This window comes from Arctopsyche grandis, chromosome 3, assembly GCF_051622035.1.
Source record: "Arctopsyche grandis isolate Sample6627 chromosome 3, ASM5162203v2, whole genome shotgun sequence".
In the NCBI taxonomy this organism is placed as follows: Eukaryota; Metazoa; Arthropoda; class Insecta; order Trichoptera; family Hydropsychidae; genus Arctopsyche; species Arctopsyche grandis.
This window is the reverse complement of record NC_135357.1, coordinates 25,038,219-25,062,008: the sequence shown is the minus strand read 5'-3', so window position 1 is coordinate 25,062,008 and position 23,790 is coordinate 25,038,219. Positions and strand designations below refer to the sequence as shown.

Below are 23,790 nucleotides of genomic sequence, written 5' to 3'. Positions count from 1 at the left end.
CATTGAATGGAAACAATGTTTAAATATGTATAACAGGCGAATTCACTCCGATTCATTTTAATGTATATATGCGTAACAAATTCAAATCGTTGGGAAATCAAGACCAATCTCACCTTTCGAATTTGAGAAATCAGGAATCCAAAGTTGAGATTCTTCTTGGTTTCGGTATTTGCCCATAAAGTCTTGCATTCCACGTCACGCTTTTTGAGAAAATAAAAAAATTCTTGTCGGTGCTTTTTGCAAGCCTTTTGTATCGCATCTGTTCGTGTATGTATGTATGTAAGTGTGATATTTTTATTGCGTTGTAAAACGTTTCAAAGGGAAAATCCTTAACAGGCATTTAAACTGACATTCATTGTATCCTTAAATTTAATGACGTATTGTGCTTGATTTATTGAAAAAATTATAGGGAACCTGAAACATAAAACCATTGTTACAAAATTGTTAAATTGTCGTTAATTATTATGCTGTAGCTTTATGACATAAAATAGACATATTTAAAAAAAAAACAATACAATATATATAACGACCATGTTTATATTGTAGGAATAAAATGTCTGATTAAATATTATATATATATATGTATACACACACATATACGTAAATATGTCCATATTTGCATACATAATGTACATATATACATACCTACATATGTAGATAGTGATCCATATTTCTGATTGCAATTTTATACTTTTATACTTCAATGTGATGTTATATGACGGCAATAAAACATTTTTTGAATGAACAATTTGAAGATTCCGTCATAATTTCAGATAAAAAGATAATCCAACCACTTTCCAATGTCATGAAACATTTATAGTAGCATATTTGAAAATATGGTATGCGACCAACACTAAACTTTCAAGGTGTTTTCCTTTTTCACTTTATTTTTTCGGTTACATCATATACCTTTTTTTCCCCCGTATTTCATATGTAAAATTCTTGGGTTGGTTTATTTTGCAATTCAAATCCTAGGATCGTTTCCACATTCGCGACTTGTTCGTTGACGTTTTTAGAGTACTTTCGACGCTAATTTTCGAAATGTTCCAAATTTTTTAACTTTTTCATCCGTTTGTTTTAATTTAATTTGACTACGCATTTGGACTATATTTAAAAGCTGTTTTTTTTTTTAATCTGACGGCGTAAATTGATTTACTCGAAATAATTCCACCGAGAATAATGTTGGAATCGATCATTCAGGTTAATTTTAGCGTTGAGTTCAATTGTATTTTTTAACTGTTCGAAATAAAGGATGTACTTACGAATCGAATGAACCCATCAATCGTCAATGAAAAATTACACCGTAAAGCGAATTTCGTTTCGAGGCTTTGAAAACGATGATGACGATGATGGTGAACAAATTTTGAATGGAAGAGTAATAAACCAACCTTTGAGAATATATTGCTTCCAATTAATCTGCAATTACTATTAAAATGCAATTTAATTCCGGGTGAATCTTCGAGTTCAATTGAATTCTTTAAGTGGCGTTCTGACTGTTCGATTTTCTCGACTTCTTGGGTCTGCACAACTGAAGATGATGTACCTAGTAGTATTTCGACGACTTTGCAAATGTTTGTTAAATGAGTATTTTACAAAAGAACCACTCAAGAACAAGAGTTAATCAGTGCAATAACACATTTTTCTTTGTATTATATGTACATATGTACATATTTACGTGGTATCTACTATGTAATTTTTTTTATAATTATATTAATGTAATAAAGTAAAACAGCAAGATATGATGAAATTGTTACGGTTAACAATGCTTATATTTCTGTTAGGGCATTCTGCTGTAAATTTATTATGGCATTTAAACTTACGACTTTTATGCCATAATTTTATCTCAATGTCAAGTCACTTCAATTTATCTCATAAAAAATTAAGTCTTTTGTTATAAAATTTAAAATTAATTACTGAATTTTCAATATTGAATTTAAAATCTTAGAAATTTCAACGACCCTTTTATTATTTTTATTAGTTTTATTCTTATCCAGTGGGTTGCAGTACATAAGTGTGCATTTTCAAAGATGCACTTGAAATTGTTTGTACAAAGAGCACCGAGGACTTCTTCCGAGCTTTCTTCTCTATAATCTCGTACTCAAATAGCTACTTAAAGCTTCATGCTATTCGTTTACGTTTTATTACGTCAGAAAATAAAATTCTCAGCATTTAAAAGTCGATCGGTCCTCCAAACGTTTTGTCTTTTTTCGATATGTAATTTTATTTTCATACATGAATGTCTCACCATTTAAATATTTAATATGAATTTAAGGTAAACACGTGGAAACTTTTTAAATTTCCGTAACGTTTACTGAATTTCAAAATCCGATACATCAAAACATCAGCTGCATTTGTCACATGCGGAATTCGAAAGTAAAACTTCACGTTTCTGTACTTTTCAAAGGAAAATTTTTGATCGGAATATTAAAATCGTACCCTCGAGGATTTGTAATATCTTTTTTCCTTTTGTTTTTACGGCAACTCAATGCTTTTCAATCTTGTTGGATCGCGAATGCTGCGTCTCTAGACTTAAAGGCCTTAACCTGACATATGCGCGTGCTTGCAATTCGATATTGTTCAACATCCATTTCGAAAAAAGGGTTTTGATTTTGGAAAACGATCCGAATTCTTATCCCATCAATGACATTTACATCAAAGTAGATCTACGATATACATATATGAATCGGAAAATAAAATAAATATTCAATTTGGTTGAATCATAAAATTTTATTAAATATTTAAAAACTTTTCATGTGTATCTACAATGAGGCCAATTGTATAATATTTAAATGCGTTGAAAGTATTTATGAAGTATGATGTTTTTTCTTTATCGAAATTTATATTCCTTCAACACTTTTCGATTTGAACAATATAAATCTCTCGAGCATTAATCTGGAATATTTCACCTCGTCTCGGGGCTCCAATGAATTTCACAAAATTTAATTCAGCATAAACATTCATTTTGTTAGAAATTGTAAAAATATATAGTATTTTCATTTTTTTTGTATACAGCAGAATCGTGAGCGTAGAAATGGTTCACTCGTAAATAATATATGTAAAAGGGTATCAGCCATTTCAAATGCAAAATAGCGAAACACTACAAAGGACCTTATATCACTCGAAAAATTTCCATATGAAAAGTTATCGACATTAAATAGTTAACATTTATCACAAATTTTATTTCTGACGGGCGTAAATAAAAATAAATTTCAAACATTTGCTCATCCATCAATTTTCAACAGAAAACAGATTTATTTGATCATTTTGATTATACATACATATATGTAAGTTCATTTCAGATGAATCGAAGTGTGATCGAACAATACGACCAATTCATACATACTAGAAGTCACGTACGTTCGTGTCGTATTTGAACCGGGGTGTCTATTCGGATCTACATTTATCAAACTTTCATCAATTTTACTGCGAAATATAAGACCTTTTTTTTCCATGATCACCTGAAAAAAACAATTAAAAATCATATTAATATAGAATAAGTACTGTGTTGCTCTCAATATCCACAAACACGCTTATAAAGTATCACACATACATACATATACAAGAGATCAGTTGGCTTTTTTTCAGAGAAGTTATACGGATACAGTAGTTCTTTTAGCAAATTGGCCATAAACGTTGTGGAACTTGTTACAATTGCTTCAACTAGAAGCTTTTCACTGTTAACGACCCACGTTTATTATTTATCGTACGCGACCCACTTTTCCCGTTGAGATTTCCCGAACAATTACACCGACAAAATCATACACCAAAACTTATTATATATGTACATATATGCTTTTATTTAAGTACGCAATAATCTAGTATTCACGTATATACATATATGTATGTATGTATGTGAGAAGTAAGTGCGATTTTCTAGTTAATACTCGTATGTTGACGAAACTACATATGAATAATTTAACGACAGTGCTCGGCTAAGCTGCGATCGTCCATCGCTGGTCCTAATCTAAAATATCTTCAATAATTCATAGTGCATTCAAAATTTATCAAAATACAAAATAACATATAGTATATACATATATATTCACAGTTCACAGTCGACGAAGAATGCAAAATAGTGCTGCACAACTTAATCCCACTGTACGTGTTGCTTGAAACTTTGCCCAAGTGCGGAAAATTCGAAAGTCGCCCGAAGCCTTTTTCAAAACTCAAATATTCACATAGCAATTTTGCTACATAAGCACGTTTACAACATTTTTTTTTTGTTGTTGTAATAAACCATACAGTTTTTTTAAGGCTCAAAAAATTATTATATTTGTTTATTTATTTAAAAGTTTTAGACCATTGTGGCATTACAGAAAGAACCTAATGCGCCACAATGGCCTAGATAAGACAAGACTAGACAAGAGAGGGAGAAAAAATAAATAGATGGAACAAAAAGCAAAAGCAAAAAATAAGATAAAAAAAAAGAAATTACAAAAAAAGAAAAGATAAAAAAAAACATTTAAACGATCATTTGTATTCTTATTTTATGTTTTTTTCTGTTATAACTATTATTGGGTCCACGGCTATGCCACCTCTTCCAAATATTTTTTAATAGTTCATTAACCAGCAATATATTTACATGCATGTAATGCTTTCAATTGTGTGGTCACGGGATCTACATACATATATCTGGCTTTGTTGCTGGATATGGACTCAAAGGTCGGTCCTTTCCTTTCATGGTTTTGCCAATCTGATTTCATTGGAAACGGTTTCGACAAATTGACAATCCTGTCCTATTTCTCACATAATTTGAGTTTACAGCATTGCAAATTTTTTTCATAGATGTCTCTATGATTGTTAATCGATAAATAATACTTATGTACAATGTTTGACCATGGATGTCGTGTAAAATAAAAATAAAAATGGCGTATACCTATATATGTAAATAAACAAATAAAATAAATTATGCACATTGTTACTGCGTAACTTTTTTTAAATGAATTTTACTGCCGTATACTTACATCAAAATTTTTCGTTGAATTGTAATGCACAACATTGCTATTCCAATCGAAATAGCTTAAATCGAAAGGTTTTGGCCAAAGTTTCTTTTTTTTCGTAAATATTAAGGACCAATCATTCCTCCTCAAATTTTCAGCATAATCTATGTATCCTGATATGATGTGACCTTTCCATGACTTGCATATTATGAAGATAATAGTCTAAAATAAAAATAAATATATATATATATATATATATATATATATATATATATATATATATATATATATATATATATATATGTATGTAGAATAAATTTGAAATACATTGTACATATTAGCCGTTATAATTGAAAGTGGCATACATAAGTCCACTTTTCTTAATTTCGATAAATAACTCGCAAAACATTAAATATAATGTTTTGTGTTTAATACGTATATTCTGCTTTTCCGAGATTCTGGACACAACGAATTAAAAAAAAGTGATAACAATTTGTGAATTAAATCATACAAAAATGGTGTTTTTGGAACTGAAAATTGGACAAATATAACGGCTCATATATGTACATAAAAATCAAAAAATAATTATTATTCACATTACATTTAAAAATATTTCTAGTGTGAGAAATGTATAATGGACATAATAATATTAAATATATGTACATATGTATGCACATACATATATACATATAACACATATACTTTGCCACAATCAGTGGGTTTACTAAAATAATACTTTCTTACTAATGCATATATATTTTAAAACAACAGTTCTAACTTAAATAAACAGAACCACATTGTACATAAAGTGAAAACTATTTTCGAACGATTATCATATGCTAATATCATCATACTATCGTTTAAATTAATACACCGCCGAGAGCCGCATGCCAATTTTGCATTCTACTTAATGCATACTAAAAGGACCCTTTGCCGAAAAATGACGTAATCCAATACGCCGCTGATTTATGCCCAATTTGTTCCACCGGATGAGATTCGGAAGATCCTCCAGTCGAGGAACGCGAGACGAGAGAGCGATTTTCTCTAGGTCTAATTTTATTTTGTCGATATTTCACCGCAAAAGGTGTCACGTCACTCACACAACGGCGATAAATATTCGCGAAAATTCACCGAAAATCCGCGAAAATTTATTACGTCAACTGAGATTACCCGCACGGGATGCTTAAACCGTTTAATTATTTTTCACCCGCCAAAAGAGTAACATTTTTGTATGCCATCATAATAAACATTCAATTAATATGTACATTCAATTCATGCTGCTTATAAATTAAATCATACATAATGTCATTATGAAGTGAATGTTTTCCATGAATATAAAATATTAGTTTAACATCAGTTTTAATTATACGCATAACAGTCTAATTTCACGTTAATTCAATTTTACGATGCCGACCGCTGTGTATTTCGAGTTTTCAACAAATATACCATTAATAAATTTCAACTGAACCATCCTATTGTGTGAGGGCGATGAAATTTGCATTTTGTCGATGAGGGTCTTGCAATTCCTGCAACCACGCGCATTAGCCACCCTTTCGCGTGCGAAATGCTTTCGCACTTTCGAAAACAGTACCTGGTCCAGTTTGAATTTCCAGTTATTCTGTAATGCGGCAAAAAGGTTGTTGAGAGTGGGATTTAGTGCGGTGTTAATGGAAACACTCCATTATCCGACCCTGACGTTGCGCTACAACCGGTATCACACAGCGTGCATCTTCACGGGTAAATTCTGAATGCATTTTTTTAAATCCGAATTGCCTGAACGCATACAAGGCCAAAATATTGTTATTGTTATTATTTCGATCATTAAATTTTATCCACAATTTTCGATGAATAATCCGTGAGATGTTTACAAAAAGCAATATTTTACTCTCTTTTTTTATGTTACTCACATGTTACTCTCTTGGCTTCTGGGATAAATTGGAAATAAAAAATATTAGAAAAAAAAATATAGCTATTTTAAATTAAATTCGGACTTTGCAAGTTTGCGACAAATCAAAATTCCAACAATGATATGTCGCATTACATCTATACATGTTTAATTATGTATAACTGCTGTATTACCCGGCTTCGCTCGGTATTTGTAATATAAACCACTTAAAATATCTAATCTAATAATAAACATTTTATTAAATTTATTTGAATAGTTTTATTTTATATAAATTTATTTGAATACTCATTTGTTTTTTTTTATTAAATTGACTGTCACGAACAAACATATTATATAGTAAGTGTCTTATAAAAAATTATATGTATACGAAATTATATGTATACCAGAATCCGGTGCCTGCGCCCCCTAGGGCTTCACTCCCGGCGTCTGCGCCCCCTAGGAGGCGGAGCTCTAGGGCTTCATCCCCTAGGGCTTCGCCCCCGGTGTGAAGGCGGCTTCGCCCTCAGCGCCTACGCCCCCGGGAACTTCGAATCCTTTGAATCTGAAAAAAGCGAATTATTTGTTCGATGACGTCATGGATTTCTATGACCCAACAAACGAAGGTTACATATATATAAATAATCTTGAAGTAAATAAGAAATAATCTTGCATATTCAGAGCCGATAGCTAGTGTACATACATAGTTTGCGCCCAGGGACAAATATGCTACTAGCACCCCACCCTTCTACTATTCTTGATTTATCAATTATATCATTCACAATTTTCGAATACGTCCATTAAGAAAACCGGAAACATAGCTGAGTGGTTAGTGTACAATGTTAACAGCTAAGGGTCGCGGATTCGAGCCCTGATTCATTGCTGCCGGACAGACCTTGTATATCTTCTTCTCTTCTTCTAATCTATAATTTGGAAAGAGACTTTGTATGTAAATATCCTTGGTCGTCGTCGTCGTCGTCTTCGTCGTCCGTAGATCGGTGACGTCATCGAACACGTGATTCGATTTTTTTTTTTTTTCGATCCATGGGCGCCGATTTTTTTTTTCGTTTCAATGGATTCACCCCCGCGGGGGCGCAAGGCGAGTAGTTTCATGGGGCCCCGCCAGGGGCGCCACAAGGGGCGCAGCCCCGTGGGGCTCAAAAGGGGGCGCCACAAGGGGCGCAGCCCCGTGGGGCCCCGAAGGGGGCCCGGGGGGCCCAGCCTCATGGGGCGCAGCCCCATGGGGCTCAAAAGGGGGCGCCACAAGGGGCGCAGCCCCGTGAAGCCCCGAAGGGGGCGCGGGGGGCCCAGCCTCATGGGGCGCAGCCCCATGGGGCTCAAAAGGGGGCGCCACAAGGGGCGCAGCCCCGTGGGGCCCCGAAGGGGGCCCGGGGGGCCCAGCCTCATGGGGCGCAGCCCCATGAGGCTCAAAAGGGGGCGCCACAAGGGGCGCAGCCCCGTGGGGCCCCGAAGGGGGCCCGGGGGGCCCAGCCTCATGGGGCGCAGCCCCATGGGGCTCAAAAGGGGGCGCCACAAGGGGCGCAGCCCCGTGGGGCCCCGAAGGGGGCCCGGGGGGCCCAGCCTCATGGGGCGCAGCCCCATGGGGCTCAAAAGGGGGCACCACAAGGGGCGCAGCCCCGTGAAGCCCCGAAGGGGGCGCGGGGGGCCCAGCCTCATGGGGCGCAGCCCCATGAGGCTCAAAAGGGGGCGCCACAAGGGGCGCAGCCCCGTGGGGCCCCGAAGGGGGCCCGGGGGGCCCAGCCTCATGGGGCGCAGCCCCATGAGGCTCAAAAGGGGGCGCCACAAGGGGCGCAGCCCCGTGAAGCCCCGAAGGGGGCGCGGGGGGCCCAGCCTCATGGGGCGCAGCCCCATGGGGCTCAAAAGGGGGCGCCACAAGGGGCGCAGCCCCGTGGGGCCCCGAAGGGGGCCCGGGGGGCCCAGCCTCATGGGGCGCAGCCCCATGAGGCTCAAAAGGGGGCGCCACAAGGGGCGCAGCCCCGTGGGGCCCCGAAGGGGGCCCGGGGGGCCCAGCCTCATGGGGCGCAGCCCCATGGGGCTCAAAAGGGGGCGCCACAAGGGGCGCAGCCCCGTGGGGCCCCGAAGGGGGCCCGGGGGGCCCAGCCTCATGGGGCGCAGCCCCATGGGGCTCAAAAGGGGGCACCACAAGGGGCGCAGCCCCGTGAAGCCCCGAAGGGGGCGCGGGGGGCCCAGCCTCATGGGGCGCAGCCCCATGAGGCTCAAAAGGGGGCGCCACAAGGGGCGCAGCCCCGTGGGGCCCCGAAGGGGGCCCGGGGGGCCCAGCCTCATGGGGCGCAGCCCCATGAGGCTCAAAAGGGGGCGCCACAAGGGGCGCAGCCCCGTGGGGCCCCGAAGGGGGCCCGGGGGGCCCAGCCTCATGGGGCGCAGCCCCATGGGGCTCAAAAGGGGGCGCCACAAGGGGCGCAGCCCCGTGGGGCCCCGAAGGGGGCCCGGGGGGCCCAGCCTCATGGGGCGCAGCCCCATGGGGCTCAAAAGGGGGCGCCACAAGGGGCGCAGCCCCGTGGGGCCCCGAAGGGGGCCCGGGGGGCCCAGCCTCATGGGGCGCAAGCCCTAATAGGCATTAACTAAGGGGGGCGAAGCCCTAGACGGCAATTAATCATGGGGGCGCGGAGGGGCGAAGCCCTAAAAGGCAACTGATCATGGGGGCGAAGCCTTAGACGGCATTTAATCATGGGGGCGCGGAGGGGCGAAGCCCTAAAAGGCATTAACTAAGGGGAGCGAAGCCCTAAACGGCAATTAATCTTGGGGGCGCGGGGGGCGAAGCCCTAAAAGGCAACTGATCATGGGGGCGAAGCCTTAGACGGCATTTAATCATGGGGGCGCGGAGGGGCGAAGCCCTAAAAGGCATTAACTGAGGGGGGCGAAGCCCTAAACGGCAATTAATCTTGGGGGCGCGGGGGGCGAAGCCCTAAAAGGCAACTGATCATGGGGGCGAAGCCTTAGACGGCATTTAATCATGGGGGCGCGGAGGGGCGAAGCCCTAAAAGGCATTAACTAAGGGGGGCGAAGCCCTAAACGGCAATTAATCTTGGGGGCGCGGGGGGCGAAGCCCTAAAAGGCAACTGATCATGGGAGCGAAGCCCTAGACGGCATTTAATCATGGGGGCGCGGAGGGGCGAAGCCCTAAAAGGCATTAACTAAGGGGGGCGAAGCCCTAAACGGCAATTGCTCATGGGGCGTGGAGGGGCGAAGCCCTAGAAGGCAAAGGCTCAGGGGGGCGCCGAGGGCGAAGCCCTAGAAGGCAAAAAAAAATTTTGATTTTTTTTTTTGATTTTTTAAAAATTTTTTTTTTAATTTTTTTTTTATTTTTTTTTTTATTTTTTTTTTAATTTTTTTTTTTGATTTTTTTTTATTTTTTTTTTATTTTTTTTTTAATTTTTAAATTTTTTTTTAATTTTTTTTTTTTTTTAATTAAATTAGCTTAGTCATGTTTAAGCGGTTTATATTATAAACACTGAGTGAAGCCGGGTAATACAGCTAGTATTACATATATGTGACACCAGGTCGATCGTTTCTTATCAAAGTTTCCCAATTTATCTGATTTAATTTTTAAAACGGCTCATTCCAAATTGGCTACTTACCCTAATTTTTCACCATTACTTGAATTTAATTTCAAATTTGTAAATTTATATAAAGTGCATACGTACAAATTTGGCCAAATAATGTCGCCTTGGGGCAATCCCGTAATATCAGCATGGTAAATAAAATCTGATAAAACGTGTGGGGGGTAGAAATTCAAATAAACAAGGCTACTGGCTATTGGCAGTGGGTGAGCTATCATCACCTTCTACATATTTTCTTAAACGTGTTTATTACCATTATATTTCACCATCGACTTAGCAGACCCAAATGAAATCTCAATCGGCGGCCAAACCTCGCAAAATGGAAAAGTTTCAAATCAATCGGAAAAATGTAGGAAGTTTTTCAGACCAATTGGCGAAGTGAAACTAATAGAAACCTTGTATAAATAAACTTTTATTAAAAAATAAAGTAAAATATCAGAATCACCGTTTTTCAATTAATACGAAAAACATAAATTTAAATTCAAAATAATAAATTCGATTAAAAGTATAATACTATCATTTTCGTAAATATGCAGGGTAAATTCATATACTAATCAACATTCAAAAATCATTTAATGAAAAATCCTCCAGATTACCAACCACTTTTTGGCGCCCCGCCCCCTCCATCTCTAAAATTCCTTACATAAAAATATTTTTCTTATTTATTACATCAACTTGTAAAACGATTATAACGAGCTATTATATGTACATACATATGTATGTATAGTATTTACATACATATGTATGTACAATAATGTATGTAAGTAACTGAAAACAAATTAAATTTGTTTTTTACTGAAAATTGAAACAGAATTCAAATTAGATTCCATCCATTCACAGATAGATAATTTTGAAGACCGAAACGAAACCGTTTTCCATCGTTTCAAATTCCGATTCAGTTCACTGCATTTGCGGTCAAATATTCGAGATTGGTCCGCACCCCACGCCACATGCCCAGATACTATGTACCCCCTTTTGGCTGCAGATTAATCTTTCCTCATTGATTAGACTATTCATGTCCTTTGAATAGTCTTCGAGAGGCGTCGTGATTGCCTCGTTTCGAAATACGATACCATCCGCCATTTTCGAACCGTTAAAATAACACACGGGCGACTACCCTGTAATTAGCGTGTTTGATCACCCGCGGGACATTTCGCACGGTTATTATATTCAGCTGAAAACCTCATTATGGCCAATTCAAACAATGTCATTATATTTTCCGTCATCGCGGATACATATGCGAGCATACATATATAAATATATAGCAAAAGTGAACTGGAGTTTACTTTAATTAACTCTGTGCGTATGTCAAATGAGCCCTCCTGTATCTGGCAAGTACATACATACATACATACATATGTACATATGTGTGGCTCTGTTTATACGAAGAACACTCGAAACTTGCGTGAATTTCTCACATTACCGACTAATATCTTCACAATGCGAGTAATTATCGCCCGTTCGTATTTTCCTCTCGATTATATTTTTCGTTTCAATCCCGGCCACAAGGGTTAACGATTCGTGCAAGGAAATGAAAAATGGAAAGCGGTCGAAAAAAAAAGAAGTTGTTTAAAGATGAATTATTTTCGCAACAAGGCGTCGTCTATATTTAGGGGCCGAACGTGAATAATGGTCCTGGCGCCCAACAAAAAAGAGCGGGTCGCAACCCTTGACCCGAACAAAGGCCGCCGCAAAGTGTTAATTCGAAATAAAATGTTCGAGACTGTCCCGCGCACACTCTAGACTTGCCTTTGAAAAAAATACATCGAATCATTTCAAAGTCGATACGAAAACTATCGTTATATAAATTCTATATGTAAATACATATAAATAACGTGTTTTAAAACAGGCATTGACGATTTTTCAATATATTAAAAATAAAATACATTATTCTCAATATAGCGGCTGAAAATATCCATAAATATAAAGTACATGATATTATGCTATATTTGACTATGTATTTACATAAATATATATACATATATAGTTATGTATTAAGATAAGTTATGTATTGTAATTTAATCTTATCGGTAATGACTACGGCATGAAAAATAAAAATATACGTCCTACATGCATACATACATGTACACGAACAAGTGAAACAAAATTTTGATTGGAATTCCCAAGAAATTATTGTAGATTCAGCTTTTGATAATAGTAAATATCACATGTAAAGTACCAGTACCTGTGATGTTAAAAGTCCTATATCCATTTTACCAAATATATATAGTAAACGCAATGATCGAAATGTTTTTTTTTTTTACATTTATTTTACAATCTAATAGAATTGCTTACCTCAAAATGAAATCTGAGATATTTCTCACAATAGCCAGAAATTTGAACACGAGACCATTTATATACTTTCTTATAATTTCGACACTATATTGCATATATGTATGTACATATGTATGCACATACACTACATAATATAATTTCTCCATTATACATTTAAAAACAGGCTAAAATATATATCTTGAATTTCGCCTTGAAATTAAATTTTCCCTATCATGTTTAATTTTCGTTGCATTATTTCCTTTTAAAATAAATGATTTATATTGAAAATTTAAAATATTGCGAAAGAGAAAAGGGCCTTGCTTAAATTGAAAATATTTTATTCGCTGCAGATTTTGTATTCGAAACTATAACTCGTGATATATCGAAGTCGTAAATTGTATTGCTTTTTTACAACTATGTGTGTTTCGATTCAGCCCAACGTCTACATAAATATACATATAAAGTATGAATGCGCTATGAAAACGATTAAGGTTTTTTCGAATGTTCGTAAAACACGCGAAAAACGGCTCGATTTGAATTCAAGAAACGTTTAACAATCCAAATAAACGACCACCCAAAGATTTGTACGTTCCCCTGAAATTATCGCAAAATGCGCTTTTAAGGATTCGGACATTTCGTACGTATCGTTTATAAAAAATAAAAATAGACAGTATCCACGTGTCGTTCTTTGGACAACCGAAATCGACAATTTCCAAATACAACTTTATTGCTTTCTGTTTCGTCGAAACGTTTTTCGATTTTAGTACGAAACGAAGTCGTGTACCTACTGTTCGAACCCTTGCGCGATAATCGTATTCGTTTCGTTTATTTCGACCTTTCGGGTCGTTTTCCTTTGTACACGGATATTGCGATAAGCACGAGGAGAGATGACCAAAGTCCTGTTTTGCGTATCGAATTTAAATATTTATTGGCAAATGCAACCAGAACAGAGCGGCCATCTTAATGTAATTTATATGTATTTCCATACAAAAGGAGAACAAGTCTGATACATTTTAGTACTACATATACGTAAATACAAGTAAAAATATATGTACATATGTACATAGTACATCAAATTAAGTAGCGTCCAACAGTGTATAACGTTCAAAGCATATATATGTACATATATTCATTCGTTATAATTGTAATTAGTATTTAAATTCCAAAACAAACATTCAATTGTTTCATTTAACCATTTAATCGCCACACGTTTGTAGAAACCGATTAGATTATTTTATTATGTGTTTATTTAATCCACAGAAAAAATAGACTAGTGGTTAGCATATAATGCTGTGAACAGAGTGGTCACGGGTTCAAATCTCACTGGTTTCTGCTGGCCAGACCTTGGATTTGTTACTCCAGGTCGGTTATCTGATTTTTATTGAAACGGTTCCAACAAATTGGCAACCTTACCCATTTTCTCGCAAATCTCGAGTTTTCAGCAATCACGAATTTCGTTGAATTGTATAAAATGCTACAAACGTACAAATCTGACCATTAATGTATTAACTGAATTTTGCTGAATTATTTAAAAATGCTGCAAATTTACAAATTTGACCATAGATGTCTTTGTGGGTGTTAATTGATATGTATTAAATTTGTAAAATATTTACTTGGGAGAGGCGGCAAAGCCGATAGACCCAAGGGGTTTGATTTATACATATTTTATCAATTTATACATATTTGTAAATCAAATGAGAAAAAAAGTAAAATACATTCAAAATATTAGAATAAAAATGAAAATATGAAAAAAATAAGAGAAAAAAAAATAAATGAGAAACAGAAATAAGATATTGGGAAAGAAGAATTACAGAATTTTTTTAAGTTTAAGAAATACATCAGTCATTGTATATTTGTATCAAATGTACAATGTTTCTGGCCAGGCAGGCACATTGAGTTCATTTGTTAGGCCCTAAAAATATATATATATATATATATATATATATATATATATATATATATATATATATATATATATATATATATAGTATAGATTAAAAATAAATAAATAAAAAAATAAATAGTGCCAACCCTTGACACTCTAGAATATATCACAAACTAACGAAAAATATTGACATTTTTCAATTTCATTATTATCACAGCATATTTTTAGATTTCACTGTGAAGAAGCCAAAATTAATTTCGAGACATAGCCTTAAATACCGGTGCGCTTACGGCGATGTTACAGTGGTTACAAAAATCGAATGAAAATACTTAAATTTCGATCAAAATGTACACCAATCAAGTAACAATATATAATATGTACGTGTATTTTGTATGAGTATGCATGTAGTATTTATGTACATTGACACCGCAACGTAGTTAAATACGTTCAACTCTCAAATTTAAAACAAAAATATTTACACTTTGCATAATTCAATTTGTATAATTTCGTTCCACGGTCAATATTGCCACACTCAGAATAACTATTTATATCACGTAAACATAATTCAATATATTTTCATCATAAAACTATATACATAGGTACGTATATATGTGCATGCATACATATACGCATCTTCAGAAATGATTACGACGTGCAAACATTTTGATAATTTCATTACCCGACTTTTATAGACTTGATCCACTATCGGGTGGGGGGAGCATGGTGTTTTTATCAATCACCTAGTAATTTACTCGTACACTCGGGACACTCGACAACCCCATAAACCTTCACATAATGCGGTCACTCGACCACATCCTAGACAAATGATCGATCCAGGACGTCATACGCTAAATAACGTCGTTCGATCACAATAACCCCGACTATTTATATCGTTTTCCCTTAAAATTTGTACCTGAATAGTATCGGTGAGATTTCCACGTTCTCTGGCGGCCAATTCTCGCAGAAATTGATCTTTGCACAGAATCTCTTTGTCGCAGCACAGGATCTCTAATCCCGACGACACGTTGAAGCGGATGTATTCTGATTTCTTCGCATAGAAATGTTTCTCGCTCAGCACCTTTTGTCTGTCAATCATAAAATTTAATGTAATAAGTGTAAGTTTATCTGTAAGGGTCGAATGTCAATTTCACTCTTGGAAGCGATGAACTGTTTGAGAGGACTTGAACGACCGATAACGACGTTCTCGCCGTTACGCCGCCACTTTTACAGGCGTTAAAGTGTAACGTGGACCGTTTCGAAACGGACGCTCGTAACGGTTAGCGGCGGGTCACGGTATATTGAATGATTTGCGAGCGATAAGGGTTAAACTCGGATGGCGAATCGTCTGAACACTCTCGTAAAGGGATAATACGAAGCTTTGTTGGACAAAAAAATAATGTTATTAGATATTGCGGTTGAACGGCGACAGTTTTTGTGGTGATATTAAATAATTGAGAGCCGCTGTACGATATTGCGAATAGTTTTTGAATAGTCAGTGGAGCAGGTACTCGGAACGCGATGCAGAAATTCACTCGCGGCGTCAATGCTAAACACTTTTGGAATTCTGTTCCATTTCCATTCGCTTTGTAAATTGAAATAGTTGACATTACTGAGAGAAAAATAGAAGACTTTAGAAATGCGAAAAAAAAGTGCCTTTTATTGTTAAGTTGAAAGAAAACCTAAAGCGCTAATTTAATTTTACAATGAAGCTTTACAAAACACTCTTAAATAATAATAAAAAAAAATACAGCCGTTATATTTGTAAGTGGCAGAAGTCCAATTTTCAGTTCCAAAAACACTATTTCTGTTTGACTTGATTCACAAATTGTTATCACTTCTTTTATTTATTTTAAGTTTGGACCATTGTAACATTACAGGGATTCCTAATACGCCACAATGGTCAAAAATATAACAGAAAAGAAACAAAATTAATTAACCATTCAGAAATTAAATATTATAACATACATATACAAACAATTCATAAAAAACAAAAGTTCAAGCAGTAATAGAATTAGTCACATAACATATACATAATAATATTTAAATATAAGGATAAAAATTTAGGAATGTCTAGTATCAACAATCAGCGCAAATATATGTAATATGTATGTATGTATTTACATACATACATACATACGTAAAATAACCAACCGTGAACACAAAACATCCCCGTGAGACCCAAATCAAAGAATATCAAAAATCGAAAAATACATCATATCCAATTATTTGTTTATTCATTATGACATTACAGGAATCCCCAATGTACCACAATGGTCGAAAGAAAAATACAGAGAGATGACAAAAATTTTAATTCCAGAATCTCGGAAAAGCAGAATAAACGCCACCAGTATTTTTATTAAATATTGCTAAACGCAAAACATGATATTTAATGTTGTGCGAAATATTTCTCGAAATGATCAAAAGTGCACAATGTATTTCAAATTTAATTTAAATATATATTAAATATAGATTATTATCTTTATAATATGCAAGTCATGGAACGGTCGCATCATATCAGGATACATAAATTAAGGCGAAAATTTAATAGAAAAATTAAAATTTTCAAATATAGCGGCTCATATGTATATATGTACATACATATGTATATCGCATTTTAATAAAAATGGAATTATATTTTCATAATTCACGTTTGATTTTAGTAATGATCTTCGCTTTACGCGGAGTGTATGTAATAACAAATTCAAATTATTTATATTCATATTAACTCTAAAATATATTTAACAAAAATGGATTTACATCTCTCACGCTCACTGTTTAGGATCATATCGAAGTGCTTGTAAAAGTGGTAAATTATATGTAAATGAGATTAAACTGCCGATAAAGAAATATAACTTTTTTCTTTTTTTAAGATCATTATTTACAAGACTTTTGGGAATGGGTCTTTTCTACGGATTTATAAAGTTTCTTTATAAATTACGAATCTGAACATCAACCCTTAAGTATTCTAATTTATTGTTGTTATTTAAGGAACGGCATTCGACTTAAATATGTAACAACAATCTGTATATAGTACACTAGTTGTTTTACCCGGCTTCGCTCAGTATTTATAATATAAACAGCTTATAACAGAATATAATAGTCAATATTTATTTGTTTTTTTATTAAATTTATTTAAATCGAAAAAAATCGACTCGTCATAGAAAATTGGCTTTTTTACGAAGTTCCCAACCGATGTTTCTTACATACAGTCTCTTTCAAAATTATATATTAGATAGGCATTCGACTTAAATTCTCTCTGTAAGAATTTTAAATGTGGGTATCGTAATTTACGTATATATTTTAAAATCAAAATGAAAAAATTCATTGTATTTACACGTGTATTTTGTATAGTTACTTAACCCTATTGAACTAATTGAAATTTAATTTATAGGCAAATTACATGTACACGTATTTACTTAATTAAAAATCGTCTGCATTTAAACGTTTTGCGATTCAACAGCCAATCAAACTCATCGACGAGTGATTCTATTAAATATTGATCTATGCTGCACGGTAAGTAAATATGGCCGAATAAACACCGTCATACTGGCAAATCGAACCAATTTCGCAATAATTCGTTACCTAAAGTTCAGCTGTAAAATAGCTCGTGCCATTTCCACGCCTAAATATTTAGCATCATCCATGGAAATGTACGAATCCAAATAATCTTCGAATGTTTCGAAAGCGGCAACATCTTTTTCGTTCTCCATCACTGCAATTTTTTATGATTTTATTTTCTTTATATTTTGTCCCAAACAAATGAATTTAAAATTCAAATATTTCAAGCAATATATTTTCCTCTGCTATTTTCAAATTTGGAATCTTTTATGAGCGCACGAAGTCATAGGTACGATATTAAATAAAATTTTCATTATGCAGACGTACGTATGTACATACATATTATATGTATGTATATTTATCTCGAAAATTTTCTGCATTAGCACGTGTACACGTATAAAAAGAGATGAGCGTATGACTTTTAAGTATACTTATGTAGCATATATTATACATATATACAAAAGTAGGTATAGAATAAATTTTTCATGTCAAAGAAGAGACTTGATTTGATTATGCTCTCTCGAATATGTCACATTTCAACGAGGAAATGTTTATATTTTACTATTACATGTACACATATTTTAAAAACATACATACACATACATTTTAAAATAATATAACCCAATTACATTGCTCTGAGGAGTAGTTTAATGTTTTTTTGATTAAATAAATTTCACGTATTGAAATATATGTATATATGTACATATGTACATAAATTGATACACGTATGTGTATTTTAGATATGTATGTAGAAATCCATGGGGGATTTTCCAGTAAAACCTATCGGGATGCACTTTCGAAATCGTTGTTGTGGAAACTGCATAATATATCCGGAATAATTTAGGAAGTCGTCTCAAAATGTCGCTTTGTGTTTTGGGGAAATTTTCCAATGGTCAAGTCGTGTGGAAAACTCGATAATGCAATACTTTCCAACTGAATTGTATTCTTTTGAATTATACCAAAAATGTAATAAAATTTAAAATTTCATTTATGTAATTTTCGGTTTTATCTTGCTACTGTTTTTACATTTCATTTAACTTTTTAATTATTCAGACGTTTAAATGTGACCAAATACTCTTTCCTTTTATTTATTTACGTTTATAATATAATATTAAAACTACCAGATTATTAATTGTTTTTTAAGGGACTTAAGTATACGCCGTTAATTAAAATATTCAAAGCGAAGCTTTTGCGCCTCAAATTTAATATCCAAGTATGCTTTTTCAGACAAAATGACTCAGATTATATTTATCATTTGTAAAATCACTATCTCGATCACTGGAGTCTTTCATGAACACGTACCACGCGCCAAGTTTAATTTTTTGTTTTAGCTTCAGAACACGTACCTTATTATACGTTCACGAGTACGTGTACTTTTCGTTCGACTGACGCGAAAACAAACGCAAACATAATGCAAAACTTGGACTTGGCGTCGCTGAATCCATACGAGTTTTTATCTATTTATTTTAAATGTTTATAGATAACACTATACGCGATGTGATGCACATCGTCTAAGCGGTTTTAGAGCCGAAAGCGTCACGAGTGATACGATATAAGCCCTGGTGTGGTTTTACAAGTTGCCGGGACACGAGCGGGACATAAAGCCAGGTGATGGACGTCCACCTCTCCAGCTTGGAGACTGGATTTCGTCTAATCCCTCAGGAGCCAAAGTGAGATATGGTCTACGTGCTTTCACAATTTGCGACCTTATATACATAAGTATGCATGATAAAGGTAGTTTTTGAGACGAATTCTTCAGGTACCGCAGACGGTCCAAAGAAAATATGTCTTCATATTGAATTAGATGAAACCCGATAGACGACTATCTTCATATACATACTCGTAACTACGTGTGTACATAGGTTCCACGACATAAGGTCCAATGCTATAAGATTCAACGACAGGGGCACGGCGAAGCCGGGTCAAACAACTAGTAATGTATAATCGTTTGAATTCAGTATTGTCACCATCAAAAATCCTAAATACGCGTCTGATGCTAAGCCAACATGAAATAATAGATGTAAAATAATACTCACAGAATGTCGCATAATAATCGTACGCAATTTTTCCTTAAAAATTGTCACTTGTTTCCGCGAAGATCTCGTTGAAGCAGGCGTCTCGTACATCCGATTACTCTCGCGTGTTCCGCTTCTAAACCGGCTCACAGTCAGAATATTCCGTCGATGATACTATACGTACGTATTCGCCGCCCGGGGCGAGAACTTGGAGACTAGTTTAATCCTGTCGCCGCGAAATGTATCAATTATTCGCAGCGAAGTGGTGACATATCAAGACAATGGCGTCGTTGTGTCAATTTGACAACTCCGCTTCTGTATCTTTCCTCCCTGACGAATATCTCGCACAACCATGCGCCTGTTATTGTCATGTCATGTCATTTGGATACAAGCCACTTTTAAACGAGGCATTACACTATTTTATATATGGTGTGTTGTACTAAAGTGAAATTTATATTTCATGTTTCGTTTCAATTCCATCGGATAAGTCCTCTTGTGAAGAGGGCTAACGATTTACAACGAGAGATCTTTGTATACCTTCTTTTGTTAATGTGTTCGGTGAAACGAGTTTACAAATTTAATATATGTACATACATACATATGTAGTTTAATTCATGATTCTTAATGATGTGATCTTTGAACTTAGTTCATCGGATTACTTTGAGACCTTAAGTAGTAATATACGAATTGATAAAAAAGACAATATTTATATTCGAAAATATAAATAATCTCGAAAAAAATATTCGTAAAATATCAATGTCGAGGTATTTTTAACTCCGAGTTTTATTTTTAATATTTAAAATTAGCTTTCGTGAAAGAAAAAAAAACAGATTGATTTGTCTCCCGATGCGGAAAGCCTCTTATATATTATATATAAATGAAAATTTTCATTAAAAAGTTCAAAATTCGAGTCAAAGTAAAATAAAGTAGTATTATATATTCGTTTAGTTAAACGAAAATTGAAAAAAAAACAATGAAATTATATACCTACATATTTAGCAAAAAAAAAATGCGTATATTGTATGTACATTATATGTATATTATTATATTTTTTTATAATAGAAGTTATCGAAAAAATAATAAATTTTCGCTTTATTTAATAGAACGTTTCGAATCATGTGACCAACCATGAGTTATGCTATATAATTAAAATGTATTGATTTATTAATGTAATACTTACATACATATGTATTTGAATTAATTGATATATGTATGTACATATGTAGCTATACATAACTCGTACACTTTCAATTGTATTTTCACCATTCAAATACATACATTCAAGTAGCATAATAGCGGACATGTGAGCAAAACGTTCCATGAAATATATTTAACGTAAATAAGCAAAGGCAATCTCTTTATAAAAATTCATTTTTTAAGTCTGATTTATAAACAGAATTTATTTCTCGGCATTATTTCGGAGTACCATTTTAAAAATGTGACAGTTGACAAATGAGCCGTGTAGAAAAACTCTCATCGTCTACTTTCCTTCCATTTCTACACCCTTATCCTTCTAAAATACTACCCTAATTGGATCTGAATACACATGTGAATACAGTTTGACAATCGATGAAACTATCTTGTCACAGTGCTCGGCAGATAAAGGGGTGAAAGCATGTCTAAACAGAAGATTGTGTAATCTACCGACACCGTCTCCGGTTTTGTGGTTTAACAGCGCAGTTAATCGACTTCGAATTGTCAACAACTCTATGTATGTATGTACTTCAATTCAATAGATTGTATGTATGTATGCAAACCTACTAGTAAAGTATAACACGATTGTAATGATATTCGAATATCAATCTTATTTCTTGTGCTATATTACCGTACCTATGTATGTATGTACATATTTATATACTTTACAGCTGAAATTTGGTTTATTGAAATCTCATGTTTGTTTTTCAATTAATGTGAAATTTATTTGACTCATACCATTAATATTTTAAAACGTGCTCTTACTTGTTACAGTCGCCGTTGTGCACCGAAGCAACATGTCTCGGCAGTGTTATGGGAATACCAGGAAGAGGAGACGAACCTCGCGAAGTAGACGAGATTCTTCGGCAAGCCAAAGAGTTCCTTGATCAATATTTTGCATCTATTAGAAGGTTCGTCTTAACTGCTAATTTAAATAATTTTTAGCTTTTGTTCAATTTAATTGAAATAATTTTAGTTTTCTTTCTTATGGATGCACAAAAAATATCATTTCCTCGTTTCTGTTTAGCATGCAATAAAACTTAATTTTGTATGAAATGAGAATACGTTTTATTAAAATAAAATGTAAATGGAATGCTTCTTTCGTTTTTTTTTCGGTATATTAATTTGAACTGAAGAAAATGTGGTAATCAACGTTTATAGCGCGACAGAATAGGCTTCATTCTAAAATTTGTCCCCGGCCATTTTCCAATTTTCCTCGCACAAAAGACTCTCGCTTTGTTTCTTCTAATTAACGCACAACTCGCAATACAGCCAATGAATAAACGACGGGTTATTTTCTTCGGAAACGGGGTATATTTTTGTAATGATTTAACGCAAAACGATACGAAACCATTTTCCTGAACTGGGAAATTTCGGGCTCCATTGTTGAAATTTCGCGTGCTGGAAATGAGTTTTTCAGAGAAAAAACCGCACCGATGAATGCAACAGCTGATATGAGAACACTCACCTTAATTATCTGAGCGGAAAATGGAGAGAAAATTCCCGGGGAAGCGTTTCGGTATCAAACCCAAATCTAATTTTCCTATCCTCAGACGGAAAAATACGCAACGAAAGCCTTTTGAGGTGAATGAATACTTCTTAAAAGTATTTTGCTTTTAAAATATGATATACGCAGAACACTCAAAATATATTATTACAAAGTGAAGCCTGTTTGGATTTTACATTTTACATTTTTGGATACATATGTATATACGCATTTAAGTCGGTAAATTGGGTATTTCATTTGCACATTTTTCAGGGTAAAATACCTCCTGAGGGATCTCTAATTGTTTTGTCGTTCCTTTTGAACTTCAACATATGGAAATTTCAAGGTTTTTTGACGCATTTAACCGTATCAATTCCAAGCTTGGAATGAAATTTGTTATAAATTAAATTATTTGTTTTAAGGACACGTAGTGAGATGTTGAGTTAAACCATGGTCATAAAACCTCGAAATGCCAAACGAGTCCTACTCGGTGTTAGGAAAAGTGTCGTAAAATTTTCGACGTCGACGACGTCAATAAATCAAGACGTCAAATAATAATGCAGAAAACGACCGAAGTTTCGCCAACGACCACCCCTTAAGATTCGTACAGTGATTTGGTACGATTGCGCAGTCGCTATGGTTTTGGATTTGGGCGAGATTTCCCCCTCTGGAACGTCGTCGTTTCTGTAAACTTCAGATGTGAGAAGTTCTATTTGCTCTCTTTTGTAATCTGAGTTCGTATCTGGACGCCCACGCCATATACCACATCGTTTAATTCGTCCACTAAACCAGTTTCGGAAACGTTGCGTTTTAGCGCTAAAATAAAATTTCGAACCCTTCTGAGTTATGTGCGATTTTGCCAAATGTGAAAAAATCCAATATTATTATTAAATTTCACGATCCGAAACCGCAAAAAAAGATAGGACGTCTGATTTTATGCGTCATCGACATTGT

General features: G+C 35.5%; 2 protein-coding genes across 2 annotated transcripts in view; one reads left to right on the top strand and one right to left on the bottom strand.

Annotated features, from left to right (window-relative positions):
- Nos (Nitric oxide synthase) overlaps positions 1-23,790 on the top strand; it is an 88,844-nt gene that overhangs the window by 22,350 nt on the left and 42,704 nt on the right. Inside the window, exon 3 of the mRNA XM_077428470.1 lies at positions 22,125-22,261. Within this exon, the coding sequence (XP_077284596.1) occupies positions 22,125-22,261 (137 nt within the window). The remainder of the gene's footprint in view (positions 1-22,124; positions 22,262-23,790) is intronic.
- On the bottom strand, positions 3,291-18,293 carry LOC143909986 (cilia- and flagella-associated protein 299-like). The gene is made up of 4 exons (XM_077428312.1): positions 18,166-18,293; positions 15,497-15,668; positions 4,965-5,162; positions 3,291-3,458 (listed from the first exon to the last, which is right to left on the bottom strand). Exons 1-4 carry the CDS (start codon positions 18,291-18,293, stop codon positions 3,291-3,293), a joined length of 666 nt encoding a protein of 221 aa, XP_077284438.1.